The 26,068-nt window shown below is 46.6% G+C and overlaps 1 protein-coding gene across 1 annotated transcript in view; it reads right to left on the reverse strand.

Annotated features, from left to right (window-relative positions):
- Positions 1 to 1,922: 1,922 nt before the first annotated feature.
- lrfn5a (leucine rich repeat and fibronectin type III domain containing 5a) overlaps positions 1,923 to 26,068 on the reverse strand; it is a 58,803-nt gene continuing 34,657 nt past the window's right edge. The window contains 3 exon segments of the mRNA XM_076987811.1: positions 1,923 to 2,434; positions 2,436 to 3,048; positions 9,894 to 11,301. Of these exon segments, the coding sequence (XP_076843926.1) occupies positions 2,051 to 2,434; positions 2,436 to 3,048; positions 9,894 to 11,281 (2,385 nt within the window). The 5' untranslated portion in view covers positions 11,282 to 11,301 and the 3' untranslated portion in view covers positions 1,923 to 2,050.

The following is a 26,068-nucleotide window of genomic DNA, read 5'->3' on the forward strand; positions in this document are numbered from 1 at the left end:
GTGGAATTACACTGGTGTTTATTCCTCCCTGATGAACAGTAGCATCTCCCCCATCTCTCCCAGTGTTTAAGCAGCCATCTCCTTTGAGCAGGGTTGAGGGAGGGAGGGAGGGAGGGATGGAGGGAGGGAGGGAGAGAGAGAGGGGGAGGGAGGGGGAGAGAGGGAGAGAGAGAGGGGGATGGAGGGAGGGAGGGAGAGAGAGAGGGGGAGGGAGGGGGGGAGAGAGAGGGATTATTAGGATTTGCCTTGTTCAAATCTCATTGCCCCCAGATGAATCTGGATGGCAGAGGAACATGGAGGTTCTGAGGAACATGGAGGTTCTGAGGAACATGGAGGTTCTGAGGAGGCTTTTCCTTCAGAGCCCATGGCGACGGAGCAGGAAGTGTCACCGTGGAGACAGGAGCATAGAGCTGACCTTGAAGCGCCTTACTGTTACACATCCGGGTCACATAGGACACACACACACACACAAACACACACACACACACACACACACACACACACACACACACACACATACCCACACACACAAACACTCACACACACTCTCACACTCTCACACACACACACACACACATACCCACACACACACACACACACACACACACACACACACACACACACACACACACACACACACACACACTCATTACACCAAGACTGCAACATATTCACAGAGAAAGACAGAAAAGCCAGTTATTTTATCTTACCAGCTTTCTCCAGGACAAGGTCAACAGACAAAGGGTGTGTAATGCCTCTGGGTTTGCCTAGTAAGTAGTTAGGAAAAGTATAAATTGGAGTTGTGTGTGAACTTGTGTGTGTGGTGGCAGGAGAGCGGTTCCCTCGGTGCTCGTGATGTGCGGCCGCTGCGTCTGCGATGTTGACAGACGGAAACGCTGAGGTCGAGTTTATACGCTGGTTCAGAGTGTTGGGAATGTTGCTCTCCTAATGAGATTTCACTGGCCTGGTAATCATTTACATCATTTAATTATACTCCTTTGTTTTGGGGTTTGTTTTGGTTTGTTTTTTATTTTACACAACATAACAACACAGTAGATGTTGTCTTTCTGTACACACATGTTTTTTTGTGTGCCTTCAAATAAAGGCAATATCAACGTCACCAGAAAGAAAACAAAAACTTGAATTTTTCTTTAAAAAATATCAATTTAATAACAGGTCCAAGTTTCAAGTCTTTAATTGTGGTTTTCAGTGTCTGTGTAGTGTGCAGGAACTCGTATTCTCTTGAGTAGAAAGGCTTTTTTGTGAAATATCTCTGGTTGCACTCAGTTCATATTCCCAGTGGGCCAAAGCTCAATTCCAGTTGGTGCTCCTGACAAGAGAAGGCAGGAAGGCACCGGTTCCTCTCACCAAGGTGCAGGACGAAGGGGGCGGAAAGGGGGTGGGATCAGGGCCAGGGGGCGGGGCTCTGGTGGCAGTTGCTATGGTACTGAAGGAGACTGTCAGTGTGATCCACAGGTGGGACTCCAGGCCGCGAGCTCTTTCTCCAGGTACCTTCCATTTAAAACAGAACAGAACAGAGAAGACAGCGTGGAAAAAAGAATAGAAGATGCAACCCTCACATGCATACAGACACACCGACACACACCTGCACACACACTTTGATGCACACACACACACACACACACACACACACACACACACACACATATACACACACACACACACTTACGTACTACACACAGCTGTGCACCTCACTCAAACACACACACACACACGCACACACACACACTTACGTACTACACACAGCTGTGCAACTCACTCACACACACACACTCACACACACACTTATGTACTACACACAGCTGTGCACCTCACTCACACACACACATACACACACACACACACACACACACACACACTTACGTTATACTCACAGCTGTGAACTTCACACACACACACACACACACACACACACACACACACACACACACACATACACACACACACACACACACACACACACACACACACACACACACACACACACACTCATTCCTAGGACGTAACAACACACTGTCTCTAACTCCCTTCACACTGTGCTCTCTAGAATCCACTCTGAGCTGGAACACATGGCTTTGCTGCCGTCTATGGCCACATTGCCCATCTGGACCAGTATTCCGTTCATGGACAGACTCCGCTTGGACCACATATTCCCAAACTTCTGTTTGCCAAGGTAGCAGTGGTGTTTGGTCAGGTCCTCGTTTAGAGAGTACCTGCGCTTGGCCCGCACCCCGTCCGTCGGCAGTGTCAGGTACTTGGTCACGGAGGGCCGGGGGTGTGCTCTCCTCAGGATGGGCGTGTCTCTGAAGCGAGAGGGGAGGGTCAGGGGGGCGGGGCCAGGGGCGGAGCCGGGCAGTAGCGGCTGCTGCAGGGCGGTGGAGTTGTTTCGGTTGGTGTTGTGAGTCTCCGCGCTGGGGGGGCGGCTCCGTCTGGGCCTCGGAGCTGGCGGGGTTCGACGGTTTGGGTGCCGGCCTGCGTTTGGGCTTCAGGGACCCCGAGGAGCCGGGCCCGGGCCAGCTTGGGCTCACCTGGGAGGTGGAGGTGGAGCAGTCAGGGACGGAGGTCTCCGATGAGTGGGCCAGAGAGTCCGGAGGTCCAGCCGCGGCCTTCTGGCAGCTCTCGCCCCCCTCCGACCCCAGGACGGCGTGTTTGGACACGGAGGGGGTGAGGGTGCTGCTCTGGGCTCGGGCCCCGTTGGTCTGGGAGTGCATGCTGGCCACGGTCCCCTTGACCCGATCGCTCACGCTACACACCTTATAGCGGATCATGAGGATGACGATGAAGACGAGGACGGAGGCGACGATGATGCCCCCAATAATGATGATCATGGTGCCTCCCAGGAACTGAGACTGCATGAAGTGACAGCGCAGGTACTCGGACTCGGTGCTGAACTGAACGCAGCCCACCACGCGCGTGGCCGTCAGAGACGTGATCCCGTCGTCGTAGATCGCCAGGACGCACAGGTCATACTGTGTCCCGGCCGCCAGGTTGTTCACCAGGAAGTTTTTACTTGTTGGAGGGATCATTCTGTCAGGATTAAAGAGCACAGATGAGAATTAGGAAAGCACACAGGATTAGATGAACATGGGTTTCTGTATTCTGGATTAGGTTCCTATTAATCTCAGTTCATGTTCATGCTCTCAATATCAGACTCAATACCACTCTACAGGAGCAACTACCATATATATATATATATATATATATATATATATATATATATATATATATAGTTCTTGTATTTGCATAGCTACTCCATAAAAGTTCAAAGGAGATGAATTCAGATATTCAGATAGGATGAGTAGAAAAGCAAGATTTCTTTCATAGCACACATCAATAACCAGACAGAGTGGATGGCGGTATCAGGAATCTCTCTCATCTGGTGTGTGCTCTTCAGAAGGCAGGTGTGAACCCCGTAATCTCAGGAGTGCAGGACCCCTGTAGTCCTGTTCAGGGTTCCTGTCTCGCAGCAGTGTCCTGCAGTACCTGCAGGGTCAGCTATGGCTCTGAGAGCCTTTTACTCCAGACATGAACAATGACATCTCTTATGGAGCCCAGCACCCTCCTCCTCCTCCACCCCCACTCCCACCACCTCCCCATCATCTCCCCTTCAGCCTGACAAACACTCGCTTCTTTCACACCCCTGAATGGAGGGCTGTGTGATTCCCACCGCACACAGAGTGGATTCTAGGCACACACACTCTCACTGGAAATGACTTTACATGCTTTAGCCTTTCACATGAAACTGCACAAGAATGTCTGCAATCGCAGTCACACACAAACATGGCTGAATGTGCAAGTTCAGGGCGCATATGCAGACACACACACAAACACACATACACACACACAAACACACACACACACAAACACACAAATACACACACTCACACACACACACACACACACACACACACACACACACACACACACACACACACACACACACACACACAAACATGGCTGAATGTGCAAGTTCAGGGCACATATGCAGACACACACACAAACATACACACACACACACACACAAATACACACACACACACACACACACACACACACACACACAAACATGGCTGAATGTGCAAGTTCAGGGCACATGCAGACACACACACAAACATACACACACACACACACACACACAAATACACACATTCACACACACACACACACACACACACACACACACACACACACACACACACACACACAAACATGGCTGAATGTGCAAGTTCAGGGCGCATATGCAGACACACACACACACACACACAAACATGGCTGCATGTGCAAGTTCAGGGCGGTTCCAACACATGGAGTGAATTATAGAGTCAAACAGGGTGCTCTCTCTCTCTCTCACACACACACACACACACACACACACACACACAAACATATGCAGACACACACACACACACAAACATATGCAGACATACTCACACACACACACATATGCAGACACACACAAACATATGCAGACACACACACACAAACACACACACACACACACAAACACACTCACACACATATGCAGACATACACAAATACATACACACACACAAATGCATACACACACACACACACACATATGCCCACACACTAATACACACACACACACACACGCACACACACACATACACAAACATATGCAAAAACACACAAATGCACACACACACACACACACACACACACACCCACTCGTACATGCACAAATATGAATTCAAATAGCTTTTGTTTGGTTTCATTTATTAAAGTATATCTAAATATATTCCTCTCTGCAGCAGTGACTGTAGCAGTAAGTTCTCAGGTATAATTGTTATAGGCAATACACTCACCATCCTCGGGGAGTGCCCAGAATAACACTGTGTCCCCATACAGGTTCAGACATTTTAATATGAACAAGACCTAACCCTAACCCCTAACCATAACCCTAACTCCTAACCCCTAACCCCTAACCTCTAACCTCTAACCTCTAACCCCTAACCCCTAACCCTCAGAATAATGCCACACTGGTGCAGTTGGAACATGGATCTAAGGCTGGTAAATAACAGCTTTACAACACAAAGACAATTTGGGGGTTTTTTGGTTTCTTTTCTTGTGTTTAAGATGCAGTTTATCAAGATCAATCTTTTGCTAAAAGGAAAACAATCATGCCTCCTCTGACATTCAGTGCTTCAGTCAGGATTTGCTGAAACAGCTGCCAGGATTCACTTCTCCAACACCCTCCTATTGTGAAGGTTACTGCAGAAGGAGGAACATCTGCCCCAGGATTCACTTCTCCAACAACCTCCTAACATGGAGGTTACTGCAGAGGGAGAGGAGCTGCTTAGCTCATCACAAACTCCAGCGCCTGCCTCTCGGGCCGGGGAAACGCCCACACACACAGAACCGACAGCTGTCCTTCTGGGAACAAGATCAGAGAGAAGACACAGAAACCCAACTGAGCACAGACGTCTCATTTCTAAGGGCAGGACAGAAACAAGGATGCCAGCTGTGTGTATAACTCTGAAACACGTCTGCCTACTCAAACTTCTGTATGTTGCAGTAAACGTTTCAGATCATGACTGTATGTTATGAGAGGTACCAGAATAGTGTATAAATGTTTTAAGGTGCAGGACAGTTGTAGTCTGGTTGTAGCCAACCACACCTGCTTGGATGGATATTACCTGGACGTTTCCTCGAATAAACATTTTGCTATAGCCACAAGATCAATGTCTTATCTTCGCTTCATCATAAAACTACAGTGTTGTGAACTAATTAAATCTGACAGTGGTAAACTGCACTCCCAGCACTGGGCTGATGCAATGGCCTCGATGTTGGAAAATCTGATGCGGTAGCTGTCTTGACCATTGATTAAAGACTTAAAGGAATTAAAATTAACAGCTTGAACAAGGCTTGCGTGCACAAAGCCAAGGTTTGTGTGCCATCGGGGAAGGCTCTCCTATACAAGCAGACCAACACCACTATTTCTACCAAGTCCTGTCTCCAATATTTGTATACATATAAAACACAATTTCCTTTATAGCCCAACTTCAAGGCCAAGGCAATTTTCCAGCTGCATAACCCGATTCAGCTGATAAGCTTGTGGCCTCTGTGGTACTGTGACTCTGAGCATGAAGCTGCTCACTGGGGGGTCGTGGAAAATGAAAGGATATGTCATCCTTTATTTTCACAAGCTTATTTATATTCTAATGTTTAATGTTCAGCAATTTGAATTTGCCTTTGATCCCTAGCTGACTTCTATGCTGATCTTTTTCTTAATAATAAAAAAGAACAATGAATCCATGTAATGAACAACATCCCTCCTTTCGTCTTCTCTGATTCATGTTGGCAATTAATGACACACCTAATGGTATTAATTTGTGATTGGCTGGGATTCCCTTTGTTTCATGTTGATTAGCTAATTCATGAAGTTACTGTAATTGGTTCACAAGATATTGATCAACCTTTCATCTGGCAGCACGTTGAGAGTCTTTGTGCTCCGGGACATGGAGTCAGAGTGCAAGTGATCACTCAGAAACATGGTCACGAGCTCAGCTAGAAAGGTGATCATGTGATCACTCATACACATGGTCACACGCTCAGCTTGAAAGGTGATCATGTGATCACTCATACACATGGTCACGTGCTCAGCTTGAAAGGTGATCACATGATCACTGATGACTTGAGGCCCTTGATTAGTTATGTTAATCATTCATTAACCTCAGCTTGACTAAAGGGGAAAATAAAATCTGATATAAATCTCTCTACTCATTTCGGAAGTGCACAGAACACAAGGCTGACCCTCCCCGGTCTTCTTCAGAACACAGGGCTGACACACCCAGGTCTTCTTCAGGACACAAGGCTGACCCACCCAGGTCTTCTTCAGGACACAAGGCTGACCCTCCCCGGTCTTCTTCAGAACACAGGGCTGACCCACCCAGGTCTTCTTCAGAACACAGGGCTGACCCACCCCGGTCTTCTTCAGAACACAAGGCTGACCCTCCCCGGTCTTCTTCAGAACACAGGGCTGACCCACCCAGATCTTCTTCAGAACACAGGGCTGATCCACCCAGGTCTTCTTCAGAACACAGGGCTGACACACCCAGGTCTTCTTCAGAACACAGGGCTGACACACCCAGATCTTCTTCAGAACACAGGGCTGACCCACCCCGGTCTTCTTCAGAACACAAGGCTGACCCACCCCGGTCTTCTTCAGGACACAAGGTTGACCCACCCAGGTCTTCTTCAGAACACAGGGCAGACCCACCCAGGTCTTCTTCAGGACACAAGGCTGACCCACCCAGGTCTTCTTCAGGACACAAGGCTGACCCACCCCGGTCTTCTTCAGGACACAAGGCTGACCCACCCAGGTCTTCTTCAGGACACAGGGCTGACCCACCCTGGTCTTCTTCAGGACACAAGGTTGACCCACCCTGCTCTTCTTCAGAACACAGGGCTGACCCACCCCGGTCTTCTTCAGGACACAGGGCTGACCCACCCTGCTCTTCTTCAGAACACAGGGCTTAAAGATGCAAATGGCATTCCAGTGTTTGCATCTGGATTCTGACAGACCAGGTTATCTACTAAAGGAACGGTGTGATCTTACCCTCCTCTGCCTTTCAGTGTGACTCATCCACTAAACTCTGCTTACTGCAATATGAACAAACTGTAAGATGTAACCGATTACTAAAATTAACCATCAAAATTATCAATTGATGTATATGAAATATATGACATGAAATATATGACACATATGACACGATGATATGGTTGTTGAAGTTTACTTTGAGTTTAGTTTGAGCCAGTGAGGTCTCATTTGTCTCCTCTAATGACTGTCAGTGGCCACAAAACCCAAACAGAACCTGAACCAGAACTCAAGACCCTAACAGAACATGAACCAGAACCAGAACTAGCATGAAATTAAAGTGAAGAACTTTGAGGATGGGCTATCAAAAGACATGCAGCATTACATTTCCATGAGTGAGTGATTACCTGAGTGAGTGATTATCTGTGCAAGTTATTACCTTAGTGAGTGATTACCTGTGTGAGTGATTATCTGTGTGAGTGATTATCTGAGTGAGTGATTATCTGTGTAAGTTATTACCTAAGTGAGTGATTACCTGTGTGAGTGATTATCTGTGTGAGTGATTATCTGTGTAAGTGATTACCTGAGTGATTACCTGAGTGAGTGATTATCTGTGTAAGTTATTACCTTAGTGAGTGATTACCTTAGTGAGTGATTACCTGAGTGAGTGATTATCTGTGTGAGTGATTACCTTAGTGAGTGATTACCTGAGTGAGTGATTATCTGTGTAAGTTATTACCTTAGTGAGTGATTACCTGTGTGAGTGATTACCTGTGTGAGTGAATATCTATGTAAGTGATTACCTGAGTGAGTGATTATCTTAGTGAGTGATTACCTATGTGAGTGATTATCTTAGTAAGTGGTTACCTGTGTGAGTGATTACCAGAGTGAGTGATTATCAGAGTGAGTGCTTATCTTAGTGAGTGATTACCTGAGTCAGCAATCACCTTAGTGAGCAATTACCTGAGTGAATGATTACCTGTGAGTGATTGCCTGTGTGAGTGATTACCTTAATGAGTGATTACATGTGTGAGTGATTACTTGAGTGAGTGATTACCTTAATGGGTGATTACCTTAGTGAGTGATTACCTGAGTGAGTGATTATCTGTGTAAGTTATTACCTTAGTGAGTGATTACCTGTGTGAGTGATTACCTGTGTGATTGATTACCTTAATGAGTGATTACCTGTGTGAGTGATTACCTTAATGAGTGATTACCTGTGTGAGTGATTACCTGAGTGAGTGATTACCTTAATGGGTGATTACCTTAATGAGTGATTACCTGAGTGAGTGAATAACTTAGTAATAGCTGGTCATAATATCTGAACTGTGACATCACTAACAAGCTTTACATTCACTTAGCTAAAACAAGACTTTCCTTTCTGGGTGTGGATGAAGCATTTATGTGAACAAAATCACTAGAAACCACTTCCATTACTAAAGTTCTTCACGTTTGAGAACAGCCTCCAAGAATGATATGATATGAAGGATGTTATGAAGGATGTTATGATATGATGGATCTGTTTAGAAGGATTTTACATTATGAAGGATGTTACAAAGGACAGACTGATGAAGGATGTTCTGATAAGAAGGATGTTCTGATGTGATCTCCCACTCATCATCCCCCTTTGTTTAATGCTGGTTATTCAAATCCTCAATAAATGGTTTCCTCTTCCTCTTGCTGTATAATTAGGAACAGGCATTTCAAACCACACCACTTCACTGTCCCCATGTCCTTCTGGAGACCGTGAGAGTGTTAGATGTGTGATATATTGCCTGCCAGTGTCTTTTCAGTCCTTTCTACAAACCCACTGAAGCCAAATATGGTCATCTGGAATTGTTCTTTTTTCTAAGTGCAAGCTTGATTATGCAGTCGAATGCAATGTGTGTTCATCTGCAAAATCGATGAATGTATAAATAATAAATAAACATCACACGTTTGGTTTTCAAGCTTGAACACTGAAGCGAGGAACTTTTCAGGTCACAGCAGATAAAGAGAGTCATGTGTGTCATCTGGTCTGGATAAACGTGCTCATTTTACATTCCTGCTAATCTCCCATTCAATTACCCCCTCAATTGTTTGGCAATAGAAACGAGCTACACTCGTTAAGCTAATTGCCCTTATTGGCTTTCCTCTAAATGAAGGTTGTGGTTGCAAACTCAGAGAGGCGGACAGAGAAGTATTACAAAGAGCAATTGTGAAACAAGGCCTCTGCCACTTTTTGAAGTTCATACATCATGCTTTATGAAATATTCATCAAAGTCACTAAATGGAGAGAATACTCCAGCCATGGAGGTAAAAGCATTTTGTTTACCTGTAAACAAGGGAGTCATCATACGTGCCGTTATACTGGATCTGAAACATACGGATTCCAGGGATATTCCTCTGGAAGTTGAACTTGATTAGTGCGGTGGAAGAGGTGGCTTCCGCTATCACCACCCGCTTGTCCAGGTTGGTCTTGGCATCTCCAGTATGGTTGCTGCCGTTAGCTCCAGTCCTGGTGGAGGTGGAGATGTCGGAGGAGCCAGGGTCTGGCTCCTGGATGTTATTGGTGCTGTTGGTGATGTGGGGGAGCTTGATGATCAACAAATCCACGTTTTGATGTGCCTCCCCAGCCGGGTTGGAGGAGATGCAGGTGAAGGAGCCTGTGTCCTTCACGGTGCTGATCAGGATATCCAGAGTGCCGTTGTTATAGACCACAGTGCGGGAGGAGTTCGACACCAACTTGCCCTCGGGGGATATCCAGTGAATAGCGGGCTCAGGATCGCCCCTGGCTTTGCACTTCAGCGTCACTCTCTGGCCCTCCAGCACCCTCGTCTCGTGGGAGTAACGGGTGATGAGGGGAGGTTCGCAGAGGAACTCCTCCTCTGGGATGGACCAGAAGTAGCGTCCGGTGAGGTGCGGCGGAGTGGCGCACGTCTCCAGATCGTCCTCCCGACTGAGACGCCGGAGCCAGAGGAGCTCACAGTTACAGTGTAAAGGGTTTCCTCCGAAGCTCAGTGCGAAAGAGGAGGGGTGGAGCAAACCGGACGTGGCCAGGACCTGGGCACGCTGGAACAGTGGATCCGGTGGAAGCTTCTGGAGCTTGTTGGAGGTCACGTCCAGGCGATTGAGCTTTTGCAAGAGTGAGAAGGTACCTTCAGGTATGTAATCGATCATGTTGTGGTCCAGACTGAGTGTGTGCAGACTTGTCATCTTCTGGATGGCCTCCCATGGAATGGTCTCCAGGTTATTGTAGGACAGGTCAAGCTCCTCCAGGGCCAGAAGGTCATTGAAGGCTCCCAGGTGGATGAGGGTCAATTGATTGTTGTTGAGAATCAGGTGATGGAGCTTGGACATACCGCTGAAGGTGTCGTTGCCTATTCGAGTGAGACGGTTGTGGTTCAGGTGCAAGGCTCGAAGGTTTTCCAGGTCTGCAAATGCATATGGCGTGATGTAGCTTATCGTATTCCTGGACAGGGTGAGGTCTACCAGTCTGGTCATGTTAGCAAAGTCTTTCCGTTTGACGCTGGTGATGAAGTTGTCGGCGAGTCGCAGCTCCACCGTGTGCCGGTCGATGTTCGGTGGCACGAAGAGTAGCCCTTTCTTCGCACAGAGTGTGGCGAGGTTGGGGGAGAGGATCTGACACACACATCGTTTGGGACAGATCTGGGCCTTCACTGCCATTCCGATAACCAACAGGCAGACAAGCAGTTTTTCCATCGTAAATCAGGATCAGACACCTGCGAAACAAACAGGGACGTGATTAATTAAGTGGCTCATCTGTGCCATCAAGCAGCACTGCAGCATATCAGAGCTTAAAATAAAAACATGTAAGACAGTATTCATTCTCAGTATAGTCCATAACAGTGCAGGACTGTGCAATCTTATACAGAAATCATGGTTAACCACTGTCAAGGTGTTGTACAATAATGACTCCAGACCCTTAGCTTTGAAGAGACTTGGATTCAGTACATTAGAAATTTACCTTGAATTCAGTAATGATTCTGGCCTATTTTGTTCAAAATGCTAAAAAAAAGCAGTTATGTGTATTTCTTTTCTTAGTACTCTCTCTCTCACACACATTATCTCTCTGAGTTTCTCTCTCTCCCTCTCACACACACAACAGCATGACTCATGTTCTCTCTGCACTGAGGTCACTTTCTCGGCACTGAGACACACGTGGGGGTGCAGAGAGCTGTTTCATAATGGCTGCGTATGAGCAGAAGATCCTCTCACACGAGGCCCCGACACGGTGGAAGAGATCCGTGTTATGTGTAGAGGGCACGTGGAGCCTCGGCGGGCCCCACTCAGCCGCCCGAGGCCCCCAGCACGCTGCATTAGATATATTAGGTAAAGGCGGCTTGGACATAATGGTGAAACAGGGCGCTTAGCACACACCCTTCTGGGAGCCTAGTCCTGCCAGAAACGCACGTCTCAGACGACACTCTCGGAGTGACTCTCTCCTGAATTTGCATAACCCAACTCTAGTACTTATCTTTATGGTCAGGGTACTGCTAGGGAAGATGTGTTGTCATCTTTGATGTTAGGAAAAATTCAGGCTTAATGGTTAAGATAAGATGGGCCATCGATGGCGTCTTCTAGCGAGGTAACGGCGTTAGATGAGGCTTGCCAAAAAGCGGCACAAATGTACCGGAATCAAAGGACCAGCGTTTTGATGTCCTTCTATTGGCAAAAATACCTGTCCAGCGGTTTTTGTAACCATGAGTAATCTCACAGCACAAGAACAAGGCAAAGTTTTACCTCTTATTATGAACTTGAACAAGCTGAAGTACGGCCCTCTTTCCCGTCTGTCTCGGGATGCTTCAAAGGGTTTATGTTGCAGTTTATTATAGGAAGTCACAAGGGTAACAAAGCCGGAAGCATGTGTGTCAGGTTGCGGACTGACTCGTTAAGAGCCTGTAGCACACGGGAAGGTCACAGCAAACGGCAAACTGGTGTCCACTCCTCCAGCAAACACCAAGATCATGTTCATTACTGGGCTGTAATTCTTTACCATCGATTTTCATTCCAGCCTATAGACACGTGCAACTCTCTATGGGGTAGAGAGAGAGAGAGAATGAGAGAGACGGAGATAGAGACAGAGAGAGAGACTGAGAAAGAGTGACAGAGAGAGAGACAGAGACTGAGATAGAGGGAGAGAGAGAGAGAGAGAGAGAGACAGAGACAGAGATAAAGACAGAGCACTGGGACTATGTGGAAGAGAGGAAATATGAGATTGTAATGGTGAGCTCTTCACATTTGGGATGTGATGGGCGGGAATGGAACATTAACCGTCTGATTCATGTGGGTTTCCTTTCAGCTCTTGCTGAGAGTTTACAGGGTGCCTGAGCAGAAACACATCCAGCGTGTGTCTACAGATCGAGTTGCAATTTTACATGCCAAATTCGTGTAATAGCCCATTGCTTAAAACACAAATCCATTACCAGCGTCTCCTGAACACTGGAGCGCAGAACGCGCTTGTCAATTTAAGCCTGAATAGAAAATAATTGGCAACCTTGCACATTTTCTTCAACTGCACAATTACAGACGGTAACAGCCTAAAGATTGTGGTGTTCTTATATGGTGTTTAAGCCCACAGGCAAGGAGTGAGGACCCCATTCTCATTTAGATGTTGCTGCAAATGGAGAAAACCCAATATGTGATTCTGCATTCAGCAAACTCAGCCTCAGCTGTGCGGCTCACGGCGGCGTTATTAGCGCGTTCCTGCACGCCAGAGGAAATCTATACCGCACCGCAACACAAGTGGCAGACAGGCCCAAAGAAAACAGAACCCGTATTCCTAATGAAGCTGCAACCTCAATTGGTTGTATCGATCGAAGCATGCCCTTAAAACTATCACGTGCTAAACTTGAGGGGGGGGCAGGGGGCGTTTTTTGCGTACCAGAGGAATACACAAGCAGCCTGTCACATTCTATCCGTGTTTCCATCGTGCCGAGAATCACCTGCAGTTTAATCTTCAGAAATGGCATCATTTGTGTAGATGGCGTGATTAGTTTGAGAGCTTATTTAACTTCTCGGCAGGGTCCACAGTGAGACGCTGATAACAGGAACTGTTCCGAGAGCGATCTGTCAGTTTGGTGCCATCACGTGCTCTCACACAGCCGAGTAACGTCTTCTTCACGTTTAAGTGTTGGACAGGAAGGAGGACAAGCCCTCTGGAGGAGACTGAGAACTGGCACATATACAAACGTGTATTATTAAAATTGCCATGCGACTTTACCAATACCAAAGGTGCCCATGTGCTAACTTCACTGAGCATGTAGACATATAACTTCAGCATAGCAGATGTTTCTGTCCAGGTTTGGACTTTACAGAATGTGTCAGTGTAAAGTTAAGGTTACCTCTCCGGTTAGAGCGCTACTCTTAAACATCGGTCCACATCGGACCAGTACCAGGACCAGGGATGAGGCAGCTGGGTCCGCTGGTTTAGTATGGCAAATCTGAGGCAGTCCAGGGTCAAGAACCCAAAAACGGGATGACACACGTCACAGAACGGCTCAGGTAGCCACTGTTTCGCTTCAGGAGGAGTAACACTGCTGTAGCTTCCTGACTACACGTGGTCAGCAGCACTGCCGACACCTTCGCATTGTAGCTTATTGTAGATTTTTTAGACACATTTCTGCCAGTATAGATGAACTGAAGCATCCTGACACTCCTCTCTGGTCTCTCCTGACACACCTACCTCTCCGTTGTAGCTCTGACTGCCATGTGGTAGAGGCACCACTGCACAGCAGTTCTAAACACATCTCAGCACGACCGAATGCATGACGGAAAACATCAGAAATCACAATGTCAAACTGAAAACAGCAATCTGGTCATGCTTGCTGTGTTTACGATCTGTACAGAGATGAGTAGTGTGCACACTGCTTTAAACCAAAACAAAGATGATTTATTCCACAAATAGTTGCACGTTAGAACAAGGAGGATGTTACACAGGCCATTGTGAATTAATATGCATAGAGTATAGTGTCTGATTATAGAATAATATAGAGATATGGTGGAAATTTTGCAGTGTTCAGTTACAGCACTTGAGTTCTTCCGTTTGCTATCTGTATTTGTCCTGAATGTTTCTGGATGTGAATTACTGCACGACCTCATGATTCCCACTTTGCATTCTGTAAATGATGCATATGTGACGTTTTCTATCACCCGCGGACAGAGGCACTGATGATGACGATGGGGATGATGTGAGGATGAAGGCTCCTGCGTGATGAGAGAGGAGGGCGGGCGACCACGCTGTCTGAGCCAGAGACACTGACAGAAGACACCTCAGAGAATGTGGAGGTGCTGGATTAAATCCCCCGTGTGACGTCCAGGCCGGTTGTGAACGCTGCCTCTCACCTCCTCTGACGGCCCCTCTACGTGTGTGTCTCACAGCATGAGACATTTACACACTACACAACTGAACTCTCTGTCTACTTCAGCTGAGGCACTAATCTTCCCTGACATGGTGCTATCTTTTTTTTTTGCACCAAAACTTCACCGTGGGTCCCTTAGAGGAGCGACACATGAGAACAGTTTGTGACTGCATGTGCAGCGATGCAGGAACTGTCCTTCAAACAGAAGGATGACCTTCAGAGTGCAGAATGACCTTCAGAGTGCAGCGCTCTCCACCACCCGCCATCCCGACACAGGCCACACCAGGACACCTCATGCTGCTTCTCTTGAGTTCATTAACACCTGCTGTACAAACAGTGTTAAGTGCTCAGTGTTAAGTGCTGTTTGAGCTTTAACACTCCTTTGCTGTTAAGATATTTAGTTGTTCGTTATTCTTTCCCTGTCGTTTATCAAGATTCCCGAGTTCCTTCCATTGCTTTTCATCTGAGGTGAAAAATATCTCACCACAAACCAGCACCTTCTCAAACCCCACTGGGTCTCTCACTGAATTATAAAAGATGTTCAGATGCTATCCACTCAGGTCTCACCAGCAGCCAGCGTGCTGACAACACGTAGTCCTGACTCCAGCGTCTGCTGCCTGGTGTAGTGTACTGACATTTGTGCTTGGCCCAAAAGATGGAGGGGGAGAGGGAGAGAGAGAAGAGCAGAATAGACAGGGAGAGAAACAGAGAGAGTCAGGGAAAGGGAAAGAGAGAGAGAGAGAGGTTCAGAGACAGGGAGAGATAGAGAGAGAGTCAGAGAAAGAGAAAGAGAGAGAGAGGGAGACTCAGAGAGAGGGAGCAGGATAAAGAAGCACAGAGGCAGGGAGAGAGGCAGAGAACAGGAGGCAGGAAGTCAGAGAGAGAGAGAGACAGATGGAGACAGAGAGGGTGAGAGAGAGACAGAAAGAAAGAGAGAGACAGACGGAGACAGAGAGGGTGAGAGAGAGACAGAGAACAGGAGGCAGGAAGTCAGAGAGAGAGAGAGAGACAGACGGAGACAGAGAGGGTGAGAGAGAGGCAGAGAGGGAGAGAGAGACAGACGGAGACAGAGAGGGTGAGAGAGAGGCAGAGAACAGGAGGCAGGAAGTCAGAGAGAGAGAGAGAGACAGACGGAGACAGAGAGGGTGAGAGAGAGACAGAGAGAAAGAGAGAGACAGACGGAGACAGAGAGGGTGAGAGAGAGGCAGAGAACAGGAGGCAGGAAGTCAGAGAGAGAGAGAGAGAGAGACAGACGGAGACAGAGAGGGTGAGAGAGAGACAGAGAGAAAGAGAGAGACAGACGGAGACAGAGAGGGTGAGAGAGAGGCAGAGAGGGAGAGAGAGACAGGCGGAGACAGAGAGGGTGAGAGAGAGGCAGAGAACAGGAGGCAGGAAGTCAGAGAGAGAGAGAGAGGCAGACGGAGACAGCGAGGGTGAGAGAGAGACAGAGAGAAAGAGAGAGACAGATGGAGACAGAGAGGGTGAGAGAGAGGCAGAGAGGGAGAGAGAGACAGACGGAGACAGAGAGGGTGAGAGAGAGGCAGAGAACAGGAGGCAGGAAGTCAGAGAGAGAGAGAGACAGACGGAGACAGAGAGGGTGAGAGAGAGGCAGAGAACAGGAGGCAGGAAGTCAGAGAGAGAGAGAGAGACAGACGGAGACAGAGAGGGTGAGAGAGAGACAGAGAGAAAGAGAGAGACAGACGGAGACAGAGAGGGTGAGAGAGAGGCAGAGAGGGAGAGAGAGACAGGCGGAGACAGAGAGGGTGAGAGAGAGGCAGAGAACAGGAGGCAGGAAGTCAGAGAGTGAGAGAGAGACAGACGGAGACAGCGAGGGTGAGAGAGAGACAGAGAGAAAGAGAGAGACAGACGGAGACAGAGAGGGTGAGAGAGAGGCAGAGAACAGGAGGCAGGAAGTCAGAGAGAGAGTGAGAGACAGACGGAGACAGAGAGGGAGGTGTGGCATGAGTCTGAGCCCTAAGGCTCAATGAGATCTTCCCCAGCCCCATGCAGCAGTGAGCATCCCTGACTCAAACTCTCTTTCTCTTTTTCTCTCTCTCTCTCTCTCTCACTCACACTCACACACATACACACACACACACACACACACACACACACACACACACACACACACACACACACACACACATACACATATCCTACATCTTGATAGGAGACGCACGAGCTGGCTGGCTTTTAGCAGCCCACGCCTGGGCAACACAACAGTGGAAGGCAATTAGATTTCTTCTGTGGTATATAGATCTGTGCCATTTTCATTGTTTCATATGCCTGCCATCCACCCCACCCCCCTCCTCACTTCCCCCCTGCCTGCTGGGGTTTGTAGTTTTAGAGGATGTTTCATGCAGCACGGTGGAGTTGCGTTCACCTGAATGGCTCTGACTTTGAATGAAATTCGACAGTCACTGACTGGTCTTCTGAATTTCAGCCACAGCTGCTGGTTTTCCTGCAAAAATACAAACTCTAAAAAGCTCTTTATGGGTAAAAGCCTGTGACTGACCGCTCCCCCCCCTTCCACCCCCAGCTGCCCCCCCGCGGTAGCGCCCTCTCCTGGGGGAGGCTTCTTTCTCTTGCACTATGCAGTGTGCGGTGTGTGGTGTACAGTATGTGGTGTGCAGTGTGTGGTGTGTAATGTGTGTTGTACGGTGTACAGTCTGGTGTACAGGGTGATGTGCAGTGTGTGGTGTACAGTGTGCGGTGTACAGTGTGGTGTGCAGTGTGTGGTGTACAGGGTGTGGTATACAGGGTGATGTGCAGTGTGTGGTGTACAGGGTGTGGTGTACAGGGTGACGTGCAGTGTGCAGTGTGTGGTGTGTAATATGTGTTGTACGGTGTACAGTGTGGTGTACAGGGTGATGTGCAGTGTGTGGTGTACAGTGTGTGGTGTACAGTGTGGTGTACAGGGTGTGGTGTACAGGGTGATGTGCAGTGTGCGGTGTGCAGTGTGTGGTGTACAGTGTGGTGTAGTGTTGTCATCAGTCTGTAGAGATATATGTATTTAGAGATATCTGTATGTAGAGATATCAGTATGTTGCTATCTGTATGTAGAGATATCAGAATGTAGAGATATCTGTATGTAGAGATATCAGTATGTTGCTATCTGTATGTAGAGATATCAGAATGTAGAGATATCTGTATGTAGAGATATCAGTATGTTGCTATATGTATGTAGAGATATCAGAATGTAGAGATAGCTGAATGTTGGTATAGATGCATGTAGAGACAAACCCCCCCGGTCAGGGTTTGTATATCAGACCAGTGCTCTATCCTGTAACCCCATCAACATACGTAGGTGGCATGTCAAGATACAGGAGAAAAGTGAGATCGCACATTTTAATGTGTTAATAACAACCCGAGACATGGACACAAAATAAGTGACTTCAGTAGGTGCTCCTTAACTCCGCCTCCCTGCCCCTTCTATCCAATAACACGTCACCTCAGTGGCCAAGAATGTAAATTATCATGGCAATACCATCTTAAGGTGTGACTTCAGCAGTGAGGTGACCAAGCATGTTTGACAGCACTGTCACGTAACCCAGAAAAACCAGAGTAAGACCAGTAAACCCAGAGTAAAACCCAGAGTAAAACCAGTAAACCCAGAGTAAACCTGTGACTCAGAATTTTTTTTGAATTGCAGTTTCTGATTTTATATTGTATTATTATTATTCTGCTTCTGCTATATTTTGACAGACTGAATAACAATGTGCACAAAGGCAAATTTCACACTTATGACAAGTGATGCTGAATCTGAGGTGTGTGTGTGTGTGTTTGCGTGTGTGCGTGTGTGTGTGTGTGTGTGTGTGTGTGTGTGTGTGTGTGTGCAATGAGCTCAAGACACTTAATTGAACGAGAAAATGAATTCAGCAAACGCATACATTGATTTGAATTTTAATAAAAACGACGACTCCTGTAATACTGTGCAGATCATATTGGAGTCTTAACACCAAGCTGCTGTTCCTCTAATTCCAGGTCTTTGAACATTATTGTGCAGGTTTGGCATCAGAGATGAAGCCCCACTCAGATGGTGACTCAGTGCTGTGGTGCAGATAACCGCCCTAGTGGCAATAACTGACCCCTGATCAACACACCCTACATGACAATAACTGACCCCTGATCAACACACCCTACATGACGATAACTGACCCCTGATCAACACACCCTACATGACAATAACTGACCCCTGATCAACACACCCTACATGACGATAACTGACCCCTGATCAACACACTCTACATGACAATAACTGACCTCTGATCAACACAGCCTACATGACAATAACTGACCCCTGATCAACACACCCTACATGACAATAACTGACCCCTGATCAACACACCCTACATGACGATAACTGACCCCTGATCAACACACCCTACATGACAATAACTGACCTCTGATCAACACACCCTACATGACAATAACTGACCCCTGATCAACACACCCTACATGACAATAAATGACCCCTGATCAACACACCCAACATGACAATAACTGACCCCTGATCAACACACCCTACATGACAATAACTGACCCCTGATCAACACACCCTACATGACGATAACTGACCCCTGATCAACACACCCTACATGACAATAACTGACCCCTGATCAACACACCCTACATGACGATAACTGACCCCTGATCAACACACTCTACATGACAATAACTGACCTCTGATCAACACAGCCTACATGACAATAACTGACCCCTGATCAACACACCCTACATGACAATAACTGACCCCTGATCAACACACCCTACATGACGATAACTGACCCCTGATCAACACACCCTACATGACAATAACTGACCTCTGATCAACACACCCTACATGACAATAACTGACCCCTGATCAACACACCCTACATGACAATAAATGACCTCTGATCAACACACCCAACATGACAATAACTGACCCCTGATCAACACACCCTACATGACAATAACTGACCCCTGATCAACACACCCTACATGACAATAACTGACCCCTGATCAACACACCCTACATGACAGTAACTGACCCTAGATCAACACACCCTACATGACAATAACTGACCCCTGATCAACAAACCCTACATGACAATAACTGACCCCTGATCAACAAACCCTACATGACAATAACTGACCCCTGATCAACACAACCTACATGACAATAACTGACCCCTGATCAACACACCCTACATGACAATAACTGACCTCTGATCAACACACCCTACATGATGATAACTGACCCCTGATCAACACACCCTACATGACGATAACTGACCCCTGATCAACTCGCCCTACATGACAATAACTGACCCTTGATCAACTCGCCCTACATGACAATAACTGACCCCTGATCAACACACCCTACATGACAGTAACTGACCCCTGATCAACAAACCCTACATGACAATAACTGACCCTGATCAACACACCCTACATGACGATAACTGACCCCTGATCAACACACCCTACATGACGATAACTGACCTCTGATCAACACACCCTACATGACGATAACTAACCCATGATCAACACGCCCTAAATAAAAATAACGGACCACTGAACAACACACCCTACATGACAATAAATTACCCCTGATCAACACACCCTACATGACAATAACTGACCCTGATCAACTCGCCCTACATGACAATAAATGACCACTGATCAACACACCCAACATGACAATAACTGACCCCTGATCAACAAACCCTACATGACAATAACTGACCCCTGATCAACACACCCTACATGACAATAACTGACCACTGATCAACACACCCTACATGACAATAACTGACCCCTGATCAACACACCCTACATGACGATAACTGACCCCTGATCAACACACCCTACATGACAATAACTGACCCCTGATCAACAAACCCTACATGACAATAACTGACCCCTGATCAACAAACCCTACATGACAATAACTGACCCCTGATCAACACAACCTACATGACAATAACTGACCCCTGATCAACACACCCTACATGACAATAACTGACCTCTGATCAACACACCCTACATGATGATAACTGACCCCTGATCAACACACCCTACATGACGATAACTGACCCCTGATCAACTCGCCCTACATGACAATAACTGACCCTTGATCAACTCGCCCTACATGACAATAACTGACCCCTGATCAACACACCCTACATGACAGTAACTGACCCCTGATCAACAAACCCTACATGACAATAACTGACCCTGATCAACACACCCTACATGACGATAACTGACCCCTGATCAACACACCCTACATGACGATAACTGACCTCTGATCAACACACCCTACATGACGATAACTAACCCATGATCAACACGCCCTAAATAAAAATAACGGACCACTGAACAACACACCCTACATGACAATAAATTACCCCTGATCAACACACCCTACATGACAATAAATGACCCTGATCAACTCGCCCTACATGACAATAAATGACCACTGATCAACACACCCAACATGACAATAACTGACCCCTGATCAACAAACCCTACATGACAATAACTGACCCCTGATCAACACACCCTACATGACAATAACTGACCACTGATCAACACACCCTACATGACAATAACTGACCCCTGATCAACACACCCTACATGACGATAACTGACCCCTGATCAACACACCCTACATGACAATAACTGACCTCTGATCAACACACCCTACATGACAATAACTGACCCCTGATCAACACACCCTACATGACAATAAATGACCCCTGATCAACACACCCAACATGACAATAACTGACCCCTGATCAACACACCCTACATGACAATAACTGACCCCTGATCAACACACCCTACATGACAATAACTGACCCCTGATCAACACACCCTACATGACAGTAACTGACCCTAGATCAACACACCCTACATGACAATAACTGACCCCGGATCAACAAACCCTACATGACAATAACTGACCCCTGATCAACAAACCCTACATGACAATAACTGACCCCTGATCAACACAACCTACATGACAATAACTGACCCCTGATCAACACACCCTAACTGACAATAACTGACCTCTGATCAACACACCCTACATGATGATAACTGACCCCTGATCAACACACCCTACATGACGATAACTGACCCCTGATCAACTCGCCCTACATGACAATAACTGACCCTTGATCAACTCGCCCTACATGACAATAACTGACCCCTGATCAACACACCCTACATGACAGTAACTGACCCCTGATCAACAAACCCTACATGACAATAACTGACCCTGATCAACACACCCTACATGACGATAACTGACCCCTGATCAACACACCCTACATGACGATAACTGACCTCTGATCAACACACCCTACATGACGATAACTAACCCATGATCAACACGCCCTAAATAAAAATAACGGACCACTGAACAACACACCCTACATGACAATAAATTACCCCTGATCAACACACCCTACATGACAATAACTGACCCTGATCAACTCGCCCTACATGACAATAAATGACCACTGATCAACACACCCAACATGACAATAACTGACCCCTGATCAACAAACCCTACATGACAATAACTGACCCCTGATCAACACACCCTACATGACAATAACTGACCACTGATCAACACACCCTACATGACGATAACTGACCCCTGATCAACACACCCTACATGACGATAACTGACCCCTGATCAACACACCCTACATGACAATAACTGACCCCTGATCAACACACCCTACATGACAATAACTGACCCCTGATCAACTCGCCCTACATGACAATAACTGACCCTTGATCAACTCGCCCAACATGACAATAACTGACCCCTGATCAACACACCCTACATGACAGTAACTGACCCTAGATCAACAAACCCTACATGACAATAACTGACCCCTGATCAACACACCCTACATGACAATAACTGACCCCTGATCAACACACCCTACATGACAATAACTGACCCCTGATCAACAAACCCTACATGACAATAACTGACCCCTGATCAACACAACCTACATGACAATAACTGACCCCTGATCAACACACCCTACATGACAATAACTGGCCCTTGATCAACACACCCTACATGAAAATAACTGACCCTTGATCAACACACCCTACATGACAATAACTGACCCATGATCAACACACCCTACATAACAATAACTGACCCCTGATCAACAAACCCTACATGACAATAACTGACCCCTGATCAACACGCCCTACATGACAATAACTGACCCCTGATCAATACACCCTACATGACAATAACTGACACCTGATCAACAAACCCTACATGACAATAACTGACCCTGATCAACACACCCTACATGACAATAACTGGCCCTTGATCAACACACCCTACATGAAAATAACTGACCCTTGATCAACACACCCTACATGACAATAACTGACCCATGATCAACACACCCTACATGACAATAACTGACCCCTGATCAACAAACCCTACATGACAATAACTGACCCCTGATCAACACGCCCTACATGACAATAACTGACCCCTAATCAATAAACCCTACATGACAATAACTGACACCTGATCAACAAACCCTATATGACAATAACTGACCCTGATCAACAAACCCTACATGACAATAACTGGCCCTGATCAACACACCCTACAGGACAATACCTGACACCTGATCAACACAACCTACATGACAATAACTGACCCCTGATCAACACGCCCTACATGACAATAAATGACCCATGATCAACACACCCTACATGACAATAACTGACCCCTGATCAACACGCCCTACATGACAATAACTGACCCTGATCAACACAACCTACATGACAATAACTGACCCCTGATCAACACACCCTACATGACAATAACTGACCCATGATCAACATGCCCTACATGACAATAACTGGCCCCTGATAAACACCCTACATGACAATAACTGACCACTGATCAACACGCCCTACATGACAATAACTGACCCCTGATCAACACACCCTACATGACAATAACTGACCCCTGATCAACACACCCTACATGACGATAACTGACCCCTGATCAACACACCCTACATGACAATAAATGACCCCTGATCAACACACCCTACATGACAATAACTGACCCCTGATCAACACACCCTACATGACAGTAACTGACCCTAGATCAACACACCGTACATGACAATAACTGACCCCTGATCAACAAACCCTACATGACAATAACTGACCCCTGATCAACAAACCCTACATGACAATAACTGACCCCTGATCAACACAACCTACATGACAATAACTGACCCCTGATCAACACACCCTACATGACAATAACTGACCTCTGATCAACACACCCTACATGATGATAACTGACCCCTGATCAACACACCCTACATGACGATAACTGACCCCTGATCAACTCGCCCTACATGACAATAACTGACCCTTGATCAACTCGCCCTACATGACAATAACTGACCCCTGATCAACACACCCTACATGACAGTAACTGACCCCTGATCAACAAACCCTACATGACAATAACTGACCCGGATCAACACACCCTACATGACGATAACTGACCCCTGATCAACACACCCTACATGACGATAACTGACCTCTGATCAACACACCCTACATGACGATAACTAACCCATGATCAACACGCCCTAAATAAAAATAACGGACCACTGAACAACACACCCTACATGACAATAAATTACCCCTGATCAACACACCCTACATGACAATAACTGACCCTGATCAACTCGCCCTACATGACAATAAATGACCACTGATCAACACACCCAACATGACAATAACTGACCCCTGATCAACAAACCCTACATGACAATAACTGACCCCTGATCAACACACCCTACATGACAATAACTGACCACTGATCAACACACCCTACATGACGATAACTGACCCCTGATCAACACACCCTACATGACGATAACTGACCCCTGATCAACACACCCTACATGACAATAACTGACCCCTGATCAACACACCCTACATGACAATAACTGACCCCTGATCAACACACCCTACATGACAATAACTGACCCCTGATCAACTCGCCCTACATGACAATAACTGACCCTTGATCAACTCGCCCTAGACAATAACTGACCCCTGATCAACACACCTTACATGACAGTAACTGACCCTAGATCAACAAACCCTACATGACAATAACTGACCCCTGATCAACACACCCTACATGACAATAACTGACCCCTGATCAACACACCCTACATGACAATAACTGACCCCTGATCAACAAACCCTACATGACAATAACTGACCCCTGATCAACACAACCTACATGACAATAACTGACCCCTGATCAACACACCCTACATGACAATAACTGGCCCTTGATCAACACACCCTACATGAAAATAACTGACCCTTGATCAACACACCCTACATGACAATAACTGACCCATGATCAACACACCCTACATGACAATAACTGACCCCTGATCAACAAACCCTACATGACAATAACTGACCCCTGATCAACACGCCCTACATGACAATAACTGACCCCTGATCAATACACCCTACATGACAATAACTGACACCTGATCAACAAACCCTACATGACAATAACTGACCCTGATCAACACACCCTACATGACAATAACTGGCCCTTGATCAACACACCCTACATGAAAATAACTGACCCTTGATCAACACACCCTACATGACAATAACTGACCCATGATCAACACACCCTACATGACAATAACTGACCCCTGATCAACAAACCCTACATGACAATAACTGACCCCTGATCAACACGCCCTACATGACAATAACTGACCCCTAATCAATAAACCCTACATGACAATAACTGACACCTGATCAACAAACCCTACATGACAATAACTGACGCTGATCAACAAACCCTACATGACAATAACTGGCCCTGATCAACACACCCTACAGGACAATAACTGACCCCTGATCAACACAACCTACATGACAATAACTGACCCCTGATCAACACGCCCTACATGACAATAAATGACCCATGATCAACACACCCTACATGACAATAACTGACCCCTGATCAACACGCCCTACATGACAATAACTGACCCTGATCAACACAACCTACATGACA

This window comes from Brachyhypopomus gauderio, unplaced genomic scaffold, assembly GCF_052324685.1.
Source record: "Brachyhypopomus gauderio isolate BG-103 unplaced genomic scaffold, BGAUD_0.2 sc56, whole genome shotgun sequence".
In the NCBI taxonomy this organism is placed as follows: Eukaryota; Metazoa; Chordata; class Actinopteri; order Gymnotiformes; family Hypopomidae; genus Brachyhypopomus; species Brachyhypopomus gauderio.